This window comes from Labrus bergylta, chromosome 4 (genome assembly GCF_963930695.1).
Source record: "Labrus bergylta chromosome 4, fLabBer1.1, whole genome shotgun sequence".
Taxonomy (NCBI): domain Eukaryota; kingdom Metazoa; phylum Chordata; class Actinopteri; order Labriformes; family Labridae; genus Labrus; species Labrus bergylta.
In genome coordinates, this window is record NC_089198.1 from 4,021,039 (window position 1) to 4,040,115 (window position 19,077).

General features: G+C 43.4%; 2 protein-coding genes across 2 annotated transcripts in view; one reads left to right on the plus strand and one right to left on the minus strand.

Moving 5' to 3' along the window:
* Positions 1-19,077, plus strand: part of adcy8 (adenylate cyclase 8 (brain)) — a 97,728-nt gene that overhangs the window by 67,944 nt on the left and 10,707 nt on the right. The window contains exons 12-13 of the mRNA XM_029281163.2: positions 2,325-2,403; positions 16,047-16,205. Coding sequence (XP_029136996.2) covers positions 2,325-2,403; positions 16,047-16,205 — 238 coding nt within the window. The remainder of the gene's footprint in view (positions 1-2,324; positions 2,404-16,046; positions 16,206-19,077) is intronic.
* LOC109998862 (uncharacterized) lies at positions 5,892-14,139 on the minus strand. Its single transcript, XM_065953332.1, has 2 exons — positions 11,660-14,139; positions 5,892-7,750 (listed from the first exon to the last, which is right to left on the minus strand). The coding sequence occupies exons 1-2, from the start codon at positions 13,332-13,334 to the stop codon at positions 5,892-5,894; spliced, it is 3,534 nt and encodes a 1,177-aa protein (XP_065809404.1). The 5' UTR covers positions 13,335-14,139.

Genomic DNA, 19,077 nt, shown 5'->3' on the forward strand with positions numbered 1-19,077 from the left:
AGAACCACCTGAGTTTTCCAGGTAGACATCACCTAGACATCCTCTCCCCTCCCCTGGTATCTCCACCCCCAGCCTAAAACAAAACTTTTGCACAGGTTCACCATTTTTATTCTCGCTACAGAGGAGTGATGTCTCTGGGGAAAACTCAGGGGCGGGGCTTATTGCATTTAAAGAGACACACACACCAAAACGGAGTGTTCTGAGAGAGCTGGTTTATACAGGGTCACAAACCTCCTCTGGTGCTTGATTCATGTTATATTTTGACCAAAGCACAGCACAGATGTTTCATTGAGAGTGTCTCAAAAGCACAGGTCTGTTCCTAATGTAAAATGTAAAATAATTCTTCTACATGTGTTGGTATAATGTTTACAGCCTTTTTTATGTTTCAAACATTTGTGTCCCCCCTGTCTCTGACTGAAACTGACCGCTGCCCTCATCTTGTTGCTAAATATGTCGCCCCTAACAATGAGTGGTCTGATTAGTTTTCACATCGTCAGCAGCTCCAGGTTTAATAAAAGATGAAGTCGTAATTAGTAAAACTTAATCCCTAATTCCTCCAAAGGTTGGTCATAAATGTACCTTTTGATTTGTCTCTTTCTTCCTCCTTAAAAAAAAAACGCATGTAGACGGGCTGACCTTTTTTTCTGGACACAAATGTTGCAAATGTGAGAAAACTCATCTCGCAGGTGTTCTCAGAGCTCGTACAATGACCTTTACAGCAGCAGTATATGAAAGCTTATAACAAAGAGACGGGTGGGGGGGTACCTCCATGCAGCAGAGGTTTCCATTAGAGCTCCGAAGGGTGCTGATGGGAGCCACCTTCATTCTCGTCTTTACGGCCCTCCGAGATCTGAAAGAGAAAGGTCAAGATAAAAGACTTGGGATGCTGTTAGTTTACCACATCGTAAAGTCACACTCTTGACTCATATCTTTTTTATTTGTTTCTAGAATAGTGTAGTAGCATTAATACGATACTTATAGTACACAAGATGACATTTGTTTGCATGTGGGAACGCAAACAGCCGGATTTTTTGCTCACATTTCATCGGGAGTCGCTCCTGTCAGCCTCTGAATATTTCTCCTGTGGAGGAGGTCCGAGTGAGCTGATGTGAGAACATAGCAGGATTTAATCAGCTCGAGTGAATTGGGGGGGTCGTGGCGATTCCAGAGTCTGTTGGGGCCCTAGGCAAAATTAATTAGGGGGCCCCTCCAACCACCATCATGTCAGCCAGTATCCCGACGCTTTTCCTCTTTCTTCTTTTTACTCCCACACACATCATTCCTCTTCATTTTCCTTCACTGACATTCACTGACAAACTTTGTTTTTCACAGGAATAATCCACGAGATGCTAAGCAGTGCAATGAGAGAGAGTGCGGTCAGATGGGGCCCCATTAGGGAGGCTTCCTACTGTCATTGCAAAATTTGCACATTTTGAGCTACTGCTGTTTTCAGTTTGTCAGCATTTGAGGAAACCCTTACTGGTCCGGGGCCCTGAGCAGTTTCCTGCCTTGCCTGTTGATAAGCCTCCAGGGGGTGGTGACGTTTATTCCCTGTGATTGCTGCACGACCATAGACGGTCTGTACGCCACCGCTACCATCTCAGTGCTCTAATCAACCTGCTGCTTCATGTTTCCTGTTCTCCAGGATGTTCTTCTCCACTCTTTAGTTCACATTGAGATTCTCTTCAACTACACGTAGCATTGATAGAAAGACAAATATTCTCATTATAGCGTCGTGTAGAGGACTCTGTTGCTACATCCACCACTTCCATGTCATTTTTATAACATCACGTTGTACCTCAGGAGACCCCCTGTGCCCCCCCTCCCGTCCAACAGGGATAGTGTCCCGCTGTGAGATGCATGTGTGGACGGAGACATCAGGAGGATTTCAGGAGTGAATATGTGAAAACAGAGACATATATTTAAAGAATTGTTTTTCAGAGCGTTTCTCTCCGGCGTTCATTGTTGCTAGGTTACAGAATTTATTCTAATGCTGCCCTGGGTAGTGACAGCAAGGTCAGTTTTAATAGCTCTGTATGCTTCATGTTTTCCAGTAATCAAACTGCTGCATTGGTAGCCTCGTGGTTAGTAATCAAGCCCCATGTATGGAGGCCGTGGTCCTTCAGGCGGGCGGGCCGGGGTTCGAATCTGACCTGTGGCTCCTTTCTCACTCCCCCCCTCTCTCTCTCTCTCTCCCTGATTTCTGACTCTATCAACTGTCCTGTCTCTAAATGAAGGCGTGAAAAGACGAAAACTTGACGGGATCTCATCACATTTGAAAATCATCCTCTTACATCCTTTTCCTCTCTTCTGATTTTGAACAGAAACTTCCTGGGGACCAAAGAGACGTCTCTACTCCTGATGGCCATGTTCCTCCTCGCCGTGTTTTACCACGGCCAACAGGTGAGAGCACACCAGTCACAAACGTCTTCTTCATCACCGACCCTCAGTTACAGTTTATCAAAAATCCAAAACCTGCCAAGGAGACGTTAAATCAGAAATAAAGGAGACGCCCACTGTCTTCTGTTTAAAGCTCATGCTTCCTTTACTTCCTTTAGAGGACTCAGATCGTTATAGATTCATACAAACACAAACTCCTGCAGCAGGTCTGTGTTCTCCAGATGTTTTACACTGTGATGGACCGATGTCACTGAGGAACATTTAACTCAGTAACAAGAAAGGCTGGAGCTTTAGCTTCCTGTTGCCTCTCACTTTGTAGTTTGTATTTCAATCAGGAGAGACGAGAAGTGAATGAAGAAAATTATTACAAAGAACAACATGGAAATGTGACTTGACTGAAAGACTTTGGCGCTTGGACTCTATGGGGGGGTAGATGTGTTTGGAGAATGACTCCCCCCATGGAGTCCAGAGCCTGGTGGTGGTGAAGCTGATGACCGGATGGGTGAAGAATTGATGGATGATGATGAATGTGGGAAGACGGGCGGTGATGGGGAGGTGGAGGGTGTTCGCACAAAACATCAGAATGGAGGAACTAAAGGTAGAGAAAGAATCTTATTTAAAAGGGGAGCAGAGCGATGATAGGCTGACAATGAGGGAGGAACACCATGTGATTGGTGCAAAAAGGGATGAATGAGAAAGACCCGATCATGAAGGCAATTATAGTCATCCCGACTCAACTTACGCTACAGCTTCATTTGAGAACCGTTTAAACAGGATTGAACTATGACCTCCAGCTGCTGCAGCCGGCTGGACGTGTGTTTCATAAAGAGAAACTCTGGACAAGCGCCGCCTCCAGACCCTCCAGAGGACATCATCCTGTCAGGTGCTCTTCTTTATCTGACCTCTGAGTGATGCTGCTTGAGACACAAACACTGACTGAAACAAAACCACTTCTTTAAACAATGAAAGAGTCACTTTTTATGAAGCAGCAGTCGAGTAAGGAGCCCGGGGAAAACTGGTATCAGCGCGTTGCTTTGGTGCTCTCTCTCTATGGAAACCTTTGATCATCCGGTTCAGCAGCTCAGCCGCGGACAGACGGCTGTAATTGAAGGTCCTTTGTAGTCTCGTAAAAGTAGAAAGCGGCTGCATTTGAAGTCGTCCGCAGGCGTATTGATTTAGCCGGGGTCAGTCCCTGGACTTGTTTTGTAACACGGAGACAACGACAGCTCACAGCGGGAGGCGTGCGGCTCTCACAGCTCTGAAACGCTGTTAGTCTGAGACGCATCAGGCCAAGAGAGAGGAGGCCAAATAAGGCTTTTTCTGAGCGTCAGCATCTTTTTTCAACTGTGTTCAGTAAGGAGGGAGCGTTTGAAGCAGCAGGCGGTCGCCCTGAGAAAAAGCGCAGCACTCAGCGTCTTTTTCCTGAGCGCTCTGCCTTTTTGTTGTGCAGCCACTCCGAGTGCTGAAAAACCTTTCAACTTTTCAGGAAGTTGCTGCCGATGTCACAGGCGATCTTTTCAAAATGTCTGATATTGCCCGTAGTTTGCAGTTAACAAGAAATCTGCAGAATCTGTGATACAGCAGTCGTTGTCATGGAGACCGGACAGACGTGCAGCGCTTTCCTTTTCTGGAAAAATCTCTAGGTGTTCACGGGGCCTAAGAGAGATGATTCACTCTTTGCAGCGAGGTCAGGTGAAATGCTCGATGTGATTCTGCTTCTTTACAGCGCAGAGGAAATAGTTTTGATTAGTTTAAAAAGATGGACGTCAAAGATGACAGCTCCCTGAAAGTGAAGCCAAAACATTCAGAGCTCCCCAATACTGACTGGCTGCTGGTTGACGTCCACGTGTTCATTTAAGTTTAAAATCCGCTGTATTAGACACACTCTTAATATTTTTGCATACTGCATTTGATAGCAGCATGTCTCCTGCTCAAAGCAAACCAAAAGATCCAACAGAAACATAAATCAGCAAAACAAACAGAAGCTCCATCGTTTGTATTCTGAAGGAAGAACACGGCTCTTCTGTCCTTTGAAACGTCTCACAGTGTACTGTGATCTGTTGTGGAGAGAGTATAAAAACAGGCGTTGGAGCTCCTTTCAGAGGCTCTTTAAACGATTCGATTGTGCTGTGGAGACGAGCACGTACGAGCAGAAAGATGGAGGAGACTCGCTCTTTTATTCCTCTCTGCCGTTCTCATTACCGCGCCTTCATTCACAGCTTGTTTAAAGATGAATAAAACCACATTTAAACATATTTTTATTCTATTTCGTACTTAAGCTTCAATTACACAGCTTATTATGTGAGCCGTCACATGAAACACCTTTTGATAGGAGACACATGGATGATCACAGCTCACCGGGATAAAGACTCTTCACTGTAACTGTTAAATATGGAGTCAAGCCGTACTGTCCCTCGTTCAGATGTTAAGAAACAGCAGCAGAGGAGACCAGATGAAGTCCTCTAACAGAATGAACCGACGACAGGACAGAAGCCTGAGGAGGTTGTTCTTTAGAAACGCAGCCGTGGTTCACGATAACATTTATTTTACAAAATGAGACTGTAGATAAATGATGCCTGAAAAGGATTCCTTTAGGGACTACTAACCCGCTTGTCAGTGTTGTTTGGCCTTTTAAAGGGGACATATTCTGAAAAATCCACTGTGTTTTTGACAGTGTTGACAGTGTTTTTGAACATTATCCCAACATTATTGGGTAACCTGAGTCTACTGACCCACAAAATGTGAAATAAACCCATCCAGTCCTTTGTTCGTGTTGTTTTTGTAGTCTTACAACACAGAGAAAAATGCTCTGTTTCAAATGTGCTCTCCTTGTGATGTCACAGTGGGATTCTGGTAAAAAAAAAACGCCTCACGATTAATCTTTACATCCCTACTCAGCAGTGATGACATCATCAACTCTGTGAAGATGAAGCTTTTACAACTCTGCAGATAAGGCTCTTATTTTGAAATAATAAGGGTTTCTCTCTTTTTTTTTTATCACTTTATTGCAAACGTCATACACAATCATCATTCCAGACAGTTACTTATAAGAATGCGTTGCTAAAAAACTGAATATAATGTGTACATAAATTGCTGAATTCGTTTTTCAAATAAAGAAAAGGAACATAAAAAGGCACACACAACATTTAAAGTAGAGGTTGATTTAACAACAGCATATAAACATATGAATATAAATAATCAAACATGGAGAGCGGAGAGAAGGTGATATTTTCATGTAGAGAAATGTCAGTTCAGGTGAACAAAAGTCATCCTGAGCAGTGAAAGAGTCCACGGCTAAACAGACACAGGAAGTAGTGTCACTTAAAGACACTCAAACATTTACAGAACAGACGAGAAGAGGTCAAAGTACCGCGCATGAAGTTTGATTGACAGGTGACGACGATCAGATGTCAGCAACGAGCATGAATAAAAATCAAGTTGAAGATTTAAAACACAGCAAGTTAAACATCTGTCTCGTTAATGACTTCTGTCTATTTCAGTTTACACAACTCAGCAGAGTCTCCAGCAAACCAATAAAACCTGAGTCCAGCATGTAGAGGCTGAGTGAATGTGGTCTGGACTCTGTGGAGGAGAGTCATGGTTTCAGAGATGCTGTAAAAGGACAGAATACCTGCTCTGTGATCCAGGTACACTCCTACTCTGGAGGACCGAGGACCTGAGACAGGAGTGCAGACTTTGTTGTACCAAAAGTAATAACTCTTGTTGTAAAAATCTAACGCCCAAGATTTGTCACTCCGTCCAAACAAACATTCATCTGAGCTCCCTGCTCTGCTGATATTCTTGTATGTGACTGCTACACAAACTCCATATCCTCTCCTCTCCACCTCCCAGTAACATTGTCCCGTCAGACTCTCTTTACTCAGGACCTGCCAGTAATTAGTGAATCTGTCTGGGTGACTAGAATAAGACTGATGTTCTCTCATTAATGTTACTTGTCTGTTCCCATCAGATAATAACAGCCCTGTGTAAGCTGTGTTTGGATCCAATTTGATGTCACATGAATATTTTAAGAACTCAGCTCTGGACTTGGGCTCTGGTTCTGACAGTAAAACATCCACTTCAGTCACTGTCTGTGAGATGTTTGTCCATTTCTCTCTCAGGATGTCCTGTAGTTTATCTCTGACTTCTGACACAGCCGCTGTCACATCCTCAAAGTACCTCAGAGGACGGATCTTGATGCTGGATGAGTGTGTAGATTCACTGAGTGGTGACAGTGAGGGGTAGTCATGTAGAAACTGGTTGTGATCTTCTGTGTGTGAGAGCTTCTCCAGTTCAGCATCTTTCTTCTTCAGCTCAGTGATCTCCTGCTCCAGCTTCTCCTGAAGCTCTCTGACTCGACTCACTTCAGTTTGCTGCTGGGATCTGACCTGCTGCTTCACATCAGAGCGTCTTTTCTCCATGAGACGGATCAGCTCAGTGAAGATCTTCTCACTGTTCCCCACTGTTTTATCAGCAGAGCCATTGATAGCCTCCACCTGATGTTGGAGCAGCTTCACATCTTTCTCTCTGTCCTGGATTCTCTGCTGGATGTTTTGTTGACTCACCTCGAGCTCTCTCTGCCTCTCACTCCTTTCTGCTGCAGCTGAGACTGTGTCATGACCTTTGTGTTCGTCCACAGAGCAGAGATAACAGATAGACTGCTGATCAGTACGACAGAACATCTTCATTACCTCATCATGACGAGAGCAGACGTTCTCCTGGAGCTTCTTGGAGGGCTCCACCAGCTTGTGTTTCTTTAATGGAGCTGCTTCAAAATGAGGCTGAAGATGTTTCTCACAGTAAGAGGCCGGACACTGCAGACAGGACTTACAGGCTTTCAGTTTTCTCCCAGTGCAGACATCACAGGCCACATCATCAGGTCCAGCATAGCAGTGATCAGCAGGAGCAGCTTGGAGTCCAGTCTTCTTCAGCTCCTCCACTAACACTGCTAACATGGTGTTTTTCCCCAGGACAGGCCTCGGTGTGAAGGTCTGCCTACACTGAGGGCAGCTGTAGATTGTCTTCTCATCCTCTTTATCCCAGTGGCTTTTAATACACTTCATGCAGTAGCTGTGTCCACAGGGAACAGTCACCGGATCCTTCAGGAGATCCAGACAGATCGAACAAGAAAGGGTTTCCTGACCCAGCTGAACTCCTTTCTGTGCCATTTCTCCTCTCGGTAACAACGACTGTCTGAGTTTCTCTTTCTGAGAAATCAAACTAGCTCCACCTCTGATCTGCACAGCATGTGTTTGTTCTGTGAACGTCAGCTCTTGTTGGTAACACCCATCCTCAACTTGTAGATCTAAAGGGGAGGGAACCACTAAATATAGAGTCAGAGTGGAGCTGGCTGTGAGAGCAGGAAGAAGAGGGAGAGGTTATCAAGCTCTGCTTCGTTCCAGGAAGAGGAGCGGTGAGAGAGAGAGAGACTTGTTTACAACAGAGAACATTTCTCTTTTAAAAACACTTCTCATTTCAGATTTTACAAGATGAACTCTTCTTTGAATCGGAGGGTTTGGAGAAGGCTTTTTTTTTCTGAAATAAGCTCTTCTGTAGTCCTTAAAATTCAGTCTGCTTAAATGAGGATCATTTTAATACACTCCTTTAAGTCTTTTTAAACAACATTTAGAGTAACAGGTGTATTTTAGATGCACTTCAACAAATTCAACATAAAATAATAATAACAATAATAATAACTTTATTTATATAGCACCTTTTAAAAACACAGCTTTACAAAGTGCTTTGACAAACAGCAAAAACAAGAACAAAGCAAACTAAACCAAACACAGAAGAACATAAACAACAACAAGAACATAACAAATGCAAAATACTAAAAATAATTCAATACAATTCAACAGAAAAGAACCCAAAGTGCACGATACCCAACAGAGATATGTAACCCGACCGTCACAAGAACCATGATAAGAACCCAGGCAACACAAGAACCCAACAACATGAGCTGAGACCAAGAGGAGCAAAGATTTAAAAAGATGTAAAAAACTAAAAGAGCTCAAATTAAATCAAAAGAGAACAGCAATAAGAAGGTAAGAGCAGTAAAAGAAATAGAAACAAGTGGTTAAAGGATAAAAATAAATATGATATTAATAAAAATAAAAAGTAAATATAAACATAAAACATAAATAGACAAAGTAAGTAAGATAAGAAATTACCAAGTTAAAACACAAGAGGAGTTAAGATAAGAGCATAAATACAAGGACAGTAAGAAGTAAAAGAAGATAAAATTAGTAAAACCAGTAAGAAAAGACATTAAGGGTCCCATATTCTGCTTTTTCTGGTTTTATATGCCATTTAGTGTGTTTTCCAAGTGTCCTGTGCATGTTTAGGCACATCTATGTGCAAAAATTCAAAGTCCGCGGAAACGCGGCTTCTCCTACGTCCTCCTGTTAGCTGTAGCATTAGCTGCATGTAACGCTCGGTTCTAGCCCCCCTCGATAAAAATTTGTCAGTGCGGCGTCTTTGTCAGTGTGAGATCACTGATCTAAGCCCATTGGCTCGTTGTGGCAAGCCCTGCAGCTCATGTTGAAATTTCCGAGAAGCGTGCTGAGCAACTGACCAATAACGACAGAGCGGATCTGCAGACCAATCAGAGCACACTTGGCCCACGTGGGGTCTAACAGTGTGAGCTCAACAGAGTGCAGCTGACGGACTCAGAGCGGAGAGGGAGCAAGGAGGAGCAGTACATGAAAACAGACACTTTTTTAGAACTTTAGCTGTTGTGAACGTACAAAAGTAGGAACATAGATTAAATATAAGAACCCCAAAAAGGGCAGAATATGAGCTCTTTAAGAAGACGACATCACATAAAAACAAGTCTGTAAAAGTATGTTTTAAGAAGGGATTTAAAAGAATTGAGAGAATCTGTGAGTCTAATCTCCTCAGGGAGGTCGTTCCAAAGTCGAGGGGCCCTGACTGAAAAGGCCCGGTCACCTTTAGTTTTAAGTCTCGACTTTGGAACAACCAGGAGGCCCCCACCTGAGGATCTAAGACTGCAGGCTGGCTCATATGGTGTCAGTAGCTCTGTTATATAGCTTGGAGCTAGCCCCGTCCATGCTTTAAAAGTAAAGAGTAAAATCTTAAAATCGATTCTAAAACTTACAGGAAGCCAATGTAATGAAGCTAAAATTGGAGTGATGTGATGTCGTCTATTACAACCAGTAAGAAGCCGAGCTGCTGTATTTTGGACTAGCTGGAGGCGAGACAGTGACTTATTTGTGATTCCGGAAAAGAGGGAGTTACAGTAGTCAAGTCGAGAGAAAATGAGGGCGTGGATGATCTTTTCAAGGTCTGGTTGGGTTAGTATTGTTTTAATTTTGGAGATGATGCATAGATGGAAGAAGCATGATCGGACAACTGTTTTGATATGGGATTCAAAGGTGAGAATGCAATCAAATGTTATTGTTAATAACATTGTATTGTTATTTTCAATAACATATAACTCATGTTATATGAGTTCATTGTCACAGCCTGAATCCCCACAGGACATGAATGCACCAGATGATTACCTCATAACAGCCTATAACAGCCAATGAGAGCCTTTGTTGAAAGGAGGTGCCGCCCCCTGTTCTAAGGGCCAATTACACGTGACTGTGCCGATGACTGACATCTCTTGTAGCCAATGAAATTCTCTAAACGTGGATGTGCTGCTTCTATCGCTACTTGGGCGTAATTTCTTCATGCTCACACTGAGGAGAGTGATTTAAAGTACGAGTGGCTTTCAGAGCGGCATTAAAAGTATTAATATGGTGATATTTATACCAAGAGAGGCTCAGAGTCAGGAATTATTTGCAGAAGAAATGTATGTAGAATTAGACTTAAACACCCCCATAGAGCTGGAAGGGAATTAGGTTTGTGCTCGACTCTGAGGCTGGCAGTGGACTGGGGCCTCTTCCACACATAGGAGGGTATTTTTGAAAACAGAGCTTTCTCTCTGTGTTACAGCCTTTCATATGCAAACTGTGTTTCAGGTCACCGAAAACCCATACTCTGTAACTGTTAAATATGGGGTCAAGCCGTACTGTCCCTCGTTCAGATGTTAAGAAACAGCAGCAGAGGAGACCAGGCGAAGTCCTCGAACAGAATGAACTGACGACAGCACAGAAGCCAGAGGAGGTTGTTCTTTAGAAACGCAGTCTCGTGTCTCAGCAGTAGGGATGTAACGATTCACTCAACTCACGATTCTCTCAGGTTTTGTTTTAGAAAATGAGACTGTAGACAAATGACGAATGAAAAAGATTCCTGTAGGGGCTGCTAACCCGCTTGTCAGTGTGGTTTGGACTTTTAATGTTTTCTATCTCTCAACAAGGGGAGGTGATTGGAGCTTCTCATTGTGGTGTGGATTAAATGCTGCATCATGTTGGCTGTGCTATTTGTGTAGTTCCCTGTCTTCTTGTAATATTTGCACACAGTTTTTTGTCTCGTCTGTTATCTTCTCACCTCTTTCATTTTCTGTCTTGGTGAAGCCAAAATTCTTCCACACTTCTGATTTAAAAAACAGTGGTGCATCCTCAATTTCTAAATCTTGCTCTACAGCATCTGACTCTCACCAGATCATTAAGATTCTTTTTTCAAAGTATACCGATGTGAACCTTGACAGCTTTGAATCGATTTTTAACCGCCTGACTATTAATCTTTACATCGCTACTCAGCAGTGATGACATCAACAGCTCTGTGAAGATTAAGCTTTTACAACTCTGCAGACAAGGCTCTTATTTTGAAATAATAACGGTTTCTCTCTTTTTTTTATCACTTCAATGCAAACGTCATACACAATCATCATTCCAGACATTTACTTATAAGAATGCGTTGCAAAAAAACTGAATATAATGTGTACATAAATTGCTGAATTTGTTTTTCAAATAAAGATAAGAAACAAAAAAAGGCACACACAACATTTAAAGTAGAGGTTGATTTAACAACAGCATATAAACATATGAATATAAATAATCAAACATGGAGAGCGGAGCGACGTTGATATTTTCACGCAGAGAAATTTCAGTTCAGGTGAACAAAAGTCATCCTGAGCAGTGAAAGAGTCCACGGCTAAACAGACACAGGAAGGAGTGTCACTTAAAGACACTCAGACATTTACAGAACAGACGAGAAGAGGTCAAAGTACCGCCCATAAAGTTTGATTGACAGGTGACGATGATCAGATCTCAGCAACGAGCATGAATAAAAATCAAGTTGAAGATTTAAAACACAGCAAGTTAAACATCTGTCTCGTTAATGACTTCTGTCTATTTCAGTTTACACAACTCAGCAGAGACTCCAACATAATAATCTAACCCGAGTCCAGCATGTAGAGGCTGAGTGAATGTGGTCTGGACTCTGTGGAGGAGAGTCATGGTTTTAGAGATGCTGTAGAAGGACAGAATACCTGCTCTGTGATCCAGGTACACTCCTACTCTGGAGGACTGAGGACCTGAGACAGGAGTGCAGACTTTGTTGTAACAAAAGTTATATCCATTGTGGTAACAATCTAACATCCAAGATTTGTCATTACCTCCAAACAAACATTCATCTGAGCCCCCTGCTCTGCTGATATTCTTGTATGTGACTGCTACAGAAACTCCTCTTCCTCTCCTCTCCACCTCCCAGTAACAACGTCCCGTCAGACTCTCTTTACTCAGGACCTGCCAACAATCATTGAATCTGTCTGGGTGACTAGAATAAGACTGTTGTTCTCTCATTGCTGTTACTTTTCTGTTCCCATCAGATAATAACAGCAGTGAGTTTGCTGTGTTTAGATCCAGTGTGATGTCACATGAATATTTTAAGAACTCAGCTCTGGTCATGTTCTCTGGTTCTGACAGTAAAACATCCACTTCAGTCACTGTCTGTGAGATGTTTGTCCATTTCTCTCTCAGGACGTCCTGTAGTTTATCTCTGACTTCTGACACAGCCGCTGTCACATCCTCAAAGTACCTCAGAGGACGGATCTTGATGCTGGATGAGTGTGTAGATTTACTGAGTGGTGACAGTGAGGGGTAGTCATGTAGAAACTGGTTGTGGTCCTCTGTGTGTGAGAGCTTCTCCAGTTCAGCATCTTTCCTCTTCAGCTCAGTGATCTCCTGCTCCAGCTTCTCCTGAAGCTCTCTGACTCGACTCACTTCAGTTTGCTGCTGGGATCTGACCTGCTGCTTCACATCAGAGCGTCTTTTCTCCATGAGACGGATCAGCTCAGTGAAGATCTTCTCACTGTTCCCCACTGTTTTATCAGCTGAGCCATTGATAGCATCCACCTCTTGTTGAAGCAGCTTCACATCTTTCTCTCTGTCCCGGATTCTCTGCTGGATGTTTTGTCGACTCACCTCCAGCTCTCTCTGCCTCTCACTCCTTTCTGCTGCAGCTGAGACTGTGTCATGACCTTTGTGTTCGTCCACAGGGCAGAGATAACAGATAGACTGCTGATCAGTACGACAGAACATCTTCATCACCTCATTATGACGAGAGCAGACGTTCTCCTGGAGCTTCTTGGAGGGCTCCACCAGCTTGTGTATCTTTAATGGAGCTGCTTCTAAATGAGGTTGAAGATGTTTCTCACAGTAAGAGGCCAGACACTGCAGACAGGACTTACAGGCTTTTAGTTTTCTCCCGGTGCAGACATCACAGGCCACATCTTCAGATCCAGCATAGCAGTGATCAGCAGGAGCAGCTTGGAGTCCAGTCTTCTTCAGCTCCTCCACTAAATCTGCTAACATGGTGTTTTTCCTCAGGACAGGCCTCTGTGTGAAGGTCTGCCTACACTGAGGGCAGCTGTAGATTGTCTTCTCATCCTCTGTATCCCAGTGTCTTTTAATACACTTCATGCAGTAGCTGTGTCCACAGGAAGTAGTCACCGGATCCTTCAGGAGATCCAGACAGATGGGACAGCAGATTGTCTCTCGGTCCAGTTGGTTTCCTCGCTGAGCCATTTCTCCTCTCAGTGATCATGACGGTCAAACAGTTCCTCTTTCTCTGGATAGAAACACAGTCAGAGCTCTGATGGACAACAAACGTCTGCTCTTGTTGACTTGCTGCACTGAATCAGGTTTTTCAGTTCCAGTAATTCACAGTTTACAGTTCACACCCATTGTCATACCTGCAGGTGTGTGAAGGGGAGGGAAGAGGGAAATAGTTTCATCGGGTGGAGATCACTGACAGAAGGATGGATGTTCAGGTTTGACTGCGTTACACAAAGAACAGCTTTTTAAAGAGACAGGGTGTGTCTCATAAACAACAAACAGGAAAACAGGAAAACAGAGAAATACATAAACAGAGTGTTTCCATGACAGCCTTCACATAAATGGGCGGAGTTTGCAGCATTTGACCAATCACAGACATTGACCAGGCTTCTGACAGCGGAGCAGCATTTTTTCTAACTCAGTGCAAACTTAAATATTCACACATAATAAAAGTTTAACATCTTATCCTGGATTAAAAAACAGTGCATGAACGAGAGACTGGTGGCTCGTGGTTACCGTGGAGACGGCTGAGGTTCCCGGAAATCATAGCTGTCACCACCCTCAGGCCTTACGTGGTCCTAATATCTGAGGAGTCTAAGCAAGTGGTATGATATCAGGACCCTCTCCTTTGGAATCATCCACCAGTCAGGGTCAGGGTCAGACACGCTCAGAATCAGAATCAGAAACACTTTATTAATCCCAGGGGGAATTCTGGTTGTTCCAGTCGCTCTTAAAGACAGAGGTCACAGTAGGACTGGCTGTGTTTGAGAGCAGGAAGAAGAGGGAGGGGTTAACAAGCTGTGCTTCATTCCAGGAAGAGGAGCGGTTTGAGAGAGAGAGCCTTGTTTACAACAGAGAACATTTCTCTTTTAAAAACACTTCTCATTTCAGATTTTACAAGATGAACTCTTCTTTGAATCGGAGGGTTTGGAGAAGGTCTTTCTTGTTTCTGAAATAAGCTCTTCTGTAGTCCTTAAAATTCAGTCTGCTTAAATGAGGATCATTTTAATACACTCCTTTAAGTCTTTTTGAACATCATTTAGAGTAACAGGTGTATTTTAGATACAACAAATTCAACGTATGAGTTCATTGTCACAGCTCTGAATCCCCACAGGACCTGAATGCACCAGATGATCAGGCTCTGCAGCTAACTTGTAGACTGTGATGACTGAATGAGTCTGTAAAAACTGGACAAGTTAATACATGCTCATTTAGTTTAGTCACAATCGTCCTGCTTTAAAATTTACATTATGTATTAATCTCATGCTGTTTGGTCCCTTTGGGAATGTTTCTAATGTTTATGATTTAACGATTGTCCTGCCTCTAACCTGTAACCTGTAAGAGTTTAATATAAGAACAGAATGCAGTCACCCAATCATACAGTGAGAGAGATGACAACATGCAGCTTGACCTATTAAGAATTGTGTCCTGTATTTCTCTGAGGGTTTGCAGAAGCTCCTTTTTAATCGAAGCGTCATGAGGATTTGCAGCGAGGACGTCGTGTTAGTTAAACTTCTCATATTGCACCACCCACAGTCTCATTATTTCTCCCTCTGAAGCAGCCCTGCAGGATTCACATTTCTTAATTAGAAAAGGAAAATTAAATTGCAGTTTTGTATTCACTCAAATGATTAAAGGACTAATTGATACCAGGATTAATCATTCAAAAAAAGGTTTCACCGATCGCTTCAATCCTAAAAGGCCGTCGTCCCCGAAATGTATTTTCAATATCTCAGATTTATCCCCTGCCCCCCACCCCTTTTCTACAGACTAAGCGTTACACTTTTCATTGGCTCTGATGTGTTCAGGTGACTTTGCTTTGATTGTACATACACTAAAGTGATAGGTGTTGCTCTTCAGATTGATCTCACTCTCGTGTTTCTATAACTCTTGACAAATTGTTTCATTAAGCTGTTCACTAAAGAACCCCAGCTCATTCAAACAACAGACTTTCACCTCACCTTATACATTTCTGAGTGATGAACAAAGTCTAACCTCTCGGCCTGAAACATCGTGAGGAGAAGAGGAGTGGAGATTTTCCGTTTTTTCAGGAACTTGAGAAGTAGCAACAAATATTTGGAGATGGTAAAACAGAATGTTTCTGAATAATCCTAATCTGTCTCAGCTTTATTTTGGCAGTTTTCAGGGTCTCAAATCAAAGAGTTGATGTGTGTGTTGAGCTCCTGCAGATTTGTCAGCAGAACAAAATATCATTTTAAAGCCCCTGAAAGCTCCGCATGAAATCCTCGAAAACATCAATTATTTATAAAGTCCGATCGAGTTTAGAGCGTCTTTTGTTTGAGAAATGGAGCTTCAGTTATAAGGTTCATCATTGTTTGCACATCGCTGCAGTCGCTCAGTCTGTAGGGACTTGGGTTCAAGTCCAAGTGCGGACCAAAATATGGAAGTTGGTCTTGTTGCTGGAGAGGTGCCAGGTCACTTCCTGAGTACTGCAGGGGCGCCCTCGAGTAAGGCAACAACCCAACAGCTCATTAATGACGTCCAAAGATGTCTTTTTGGAAATGATTTCCTGAGGTTGTTGACTGTTGGCGATCTCTTATCTAGATATGGTTGTTTACGTGAATTGGTGTCGGTTTGAAGGTTTTGAAGATATTTGAAAGAGGTCCATTCAACTTTGACTACCTTGTGTTGTAACTTTTTGGTGTTCCATCCTGTCCGCAGCTGGAGTACACGGCCCGGCTGGACTTCCTGTGGCGCGTTCAGGCCAAAGAGGAGATCAACGAGATGAAGGAGCTCCGAGAACACAACGAGAACATGCTGAGGAACATCCTGCCCAGCCACGTGGCCCGACACTTCCTGGAGAAGGACCGGGACAACGAGGTCAGCACCAAACTCAGTCGCACACTACTACCTTAGAGATTAATTTTTAAGTCTTTTTGCCTTTATTTTGATAGGACAGTGGATAGAGCGGGAAACATCAGGGAGGGAGGGAGGGAGTGGGGAATGACATGGGGGAAGGGAGCCACAGGTCGGACTTGAACCCAGGCCATCTGCCTCGAGGAACAGTGCCCCAAAAGACAATTCTTTGCCAGCAGACTCTTACACCAAAATCGATTGCTTACCATTTCTGAATGTATTCGTTTGGTTGAGTTTAAAGGTCACATATTATTCAAAATACACTTCATCATGTTGTTCAAACTCTAACATGTGTCTCTAGTCCGTCTACAAACCCCCCAATGATGAGAAAAGTCCATCCTTTCCGTCTTTTGCCTGCTCCACTTTTCAGAAAATGTGTGCTCAAACAGGCCGTTTGGAGATTTTCCCTTCATGACATCACAAGCCCCTCTGAGTCTGCCTTCTCACCGTAAACAATAGGACATGGAGCGAGAAAGACCAAGTACACCCAAGCCCTTCCAGAGAGGGGGCGTGGTCAGACACAGCTCATTTACATATTTAAAGGTACAGACACAGAAACAGCCTGTTCTGAGCAGGGCTGAAATAGAGGGGTTTATAGACATGATCAAATACAGGATCAGAGTGGATTTAGAACAAGAAACTTCACACACATGTTTTGAGGAGCTCTGAGACTTATTTACACTGAAGAAGAGGAGGATGATATGTGACCTTTAATTGAACTCTGAACCTCAGTTAACAGTCTTCGACTCTGGATAGTTATTAATGCAGCCCCTTCTATCATACACATCTGCATGTTTCACCTCATTTCTAAACACAGACCTGCTCTGATATCAGTCCCCTGCTTTCAGGAGGAAAATACATTCTCTGTAATGACTTTTATCTCAGCTGCACAGAGAGCGAGAGAGAGAGGGGGGGGGGGAAGTAAAGGGGCGGTTCATTCAGTCTTGATTTTTTCAATTTTTTTTGGTTGCGCGCATTTGATTTGATTTTAATAACATGTTGTCAGTGTGCAGCAGAGGACGCGTTGATGTGTCTCTCCCTCCGCTGTGACTCAGCTGCCCGGCGCTGCAGACAGACACACACTCTGAAAAGGTTTCTCTTCGTCCTTCACTTTATCTCCGCTGCCCTTTTCCTTTGAATGGGATAACACACAAACACACACACACTAATGAACACATGGAGCTGATGGAACTTTGTGCATGTTTCTACACGGCTCAACCTGCTTCTGATCCTGGAAGTCTTTTGTATTATGCATATATTTTTTGCACATCCAAACACAGCCAAAGCTTCCTGTCATGATGCATCAACTTGATTTTTATTGGAAGAGTGCATTCACCCCGAGGCAGGAATATCGTTTAACCATGCCAAGGATCTTTCTGTGATCTAACCAAACTAACTCTCAACTGGAAAGTTGGGGGTTTGATCCCCAGCTCCTGCAGCCATATGTCCAATGTGTCCTCGGGCAAGACACTTAACCCCAAGTTGCTCCTGCTGCTTCATCGGCGGCACATGAATGTGTATGAATGGATTAGTTAACAGCAGCCTATACCATCAGTGTGTGAATGTGTAGGTGTGGCCCGCGGTGTAAAAGCACTTTGACCTGGAGGAGCTGTAGAATAATCAAAGACAGTTTAATAAGTAACAGAGAGATAAGAGAGGAGAGAACTGTGGGGTTAAATCTCTTTAAAGGTTCAACTGCTGAGTTTGGCATTCATTTAGACGGACAATAAAGTTGAAAATATTGGCAGTTTTTGGTGTCATGCACAGTGCTGCAGTGGTTAGCGCTGTCCCCTCACAGCGAGGAGGTTCCTGGTTTGAATCCCCGTCTGACAGGAGTCTCTCTGTGTGGAGTCTGCATGTTCTCCCCGTGCATGTGTGTGTTCTCCGGCTTCCTCCCACAGTCCAAAGACATGCTCGTTAGGTTAACTGCTGACTCTGAATTGTCTGTAGGTGTGAATGTGAGTGTGTCTGGTTGGCTGTCTCTATATGTCAGCTCTGTGATTGGCTGGTGAACAGTCCAGAGTGTAACCCCGCCTCTCGCCCAATGACAGCTGGGATCGGCTCCAGCAATGGACAGATGGATGGAATATTTTTCACATCAAGTTCAGCTGAATCCTCGTGGTCCACCATCTTGGTAATGACCAAAGTCAAAGCGCTGCATTGTCCTCGTCCCTCCTCATCGGGCCCCTTCACTATCCAATCCTCCCATCTCACATCGCCTCCCAGACAAAAAGGGCAGCCGATGAATTATGAATGTCGGGAGAGGAGAGCTGATATCATTCTGCTCCTAATTAAAAAGGACACGATTAGAAATGTGAGATGTTGTCTTGCTAATCACATCGTTACATTATTAATCAGCCTGTTTATTTAAATGCTGGAGCGTTGGGTCATTTACGGGCACTCACACCCCTGAAGAGGGGTTGATCATCTTTGGGATTCATCACACGACAGAGAGGTGATTTTTTGGGAGCGTGCTCAGCTGATGGCCGAGTCCTTAAAAAGTCCTAAAAAAGTATTTTAAATTAAAGTTAAAGTCAAAAGTCTCTTACCTGAGACATGTCTGAAAACCATACCACCATATCTGCATACTTAGGGGTGATGTGGTTGCCTTTCTTTGTATTCTCTTTGAGGTGACAGTTTGCAACATTTACAGCAGTATTCAGACAGATTTGATTTATGCATTTACAAAAAAAACAAAAGGAAGAGAGAACTAGAAGAAGACGAGGAGATGATGAACAACACAGAGAAGCAGTGGAAGGAATACATTTCTTAGTACACTCAAGAACCAGTGTAGTGTGTGTAGGACACCTTTATCTTTGTTCTGGTTCTGGCAGGT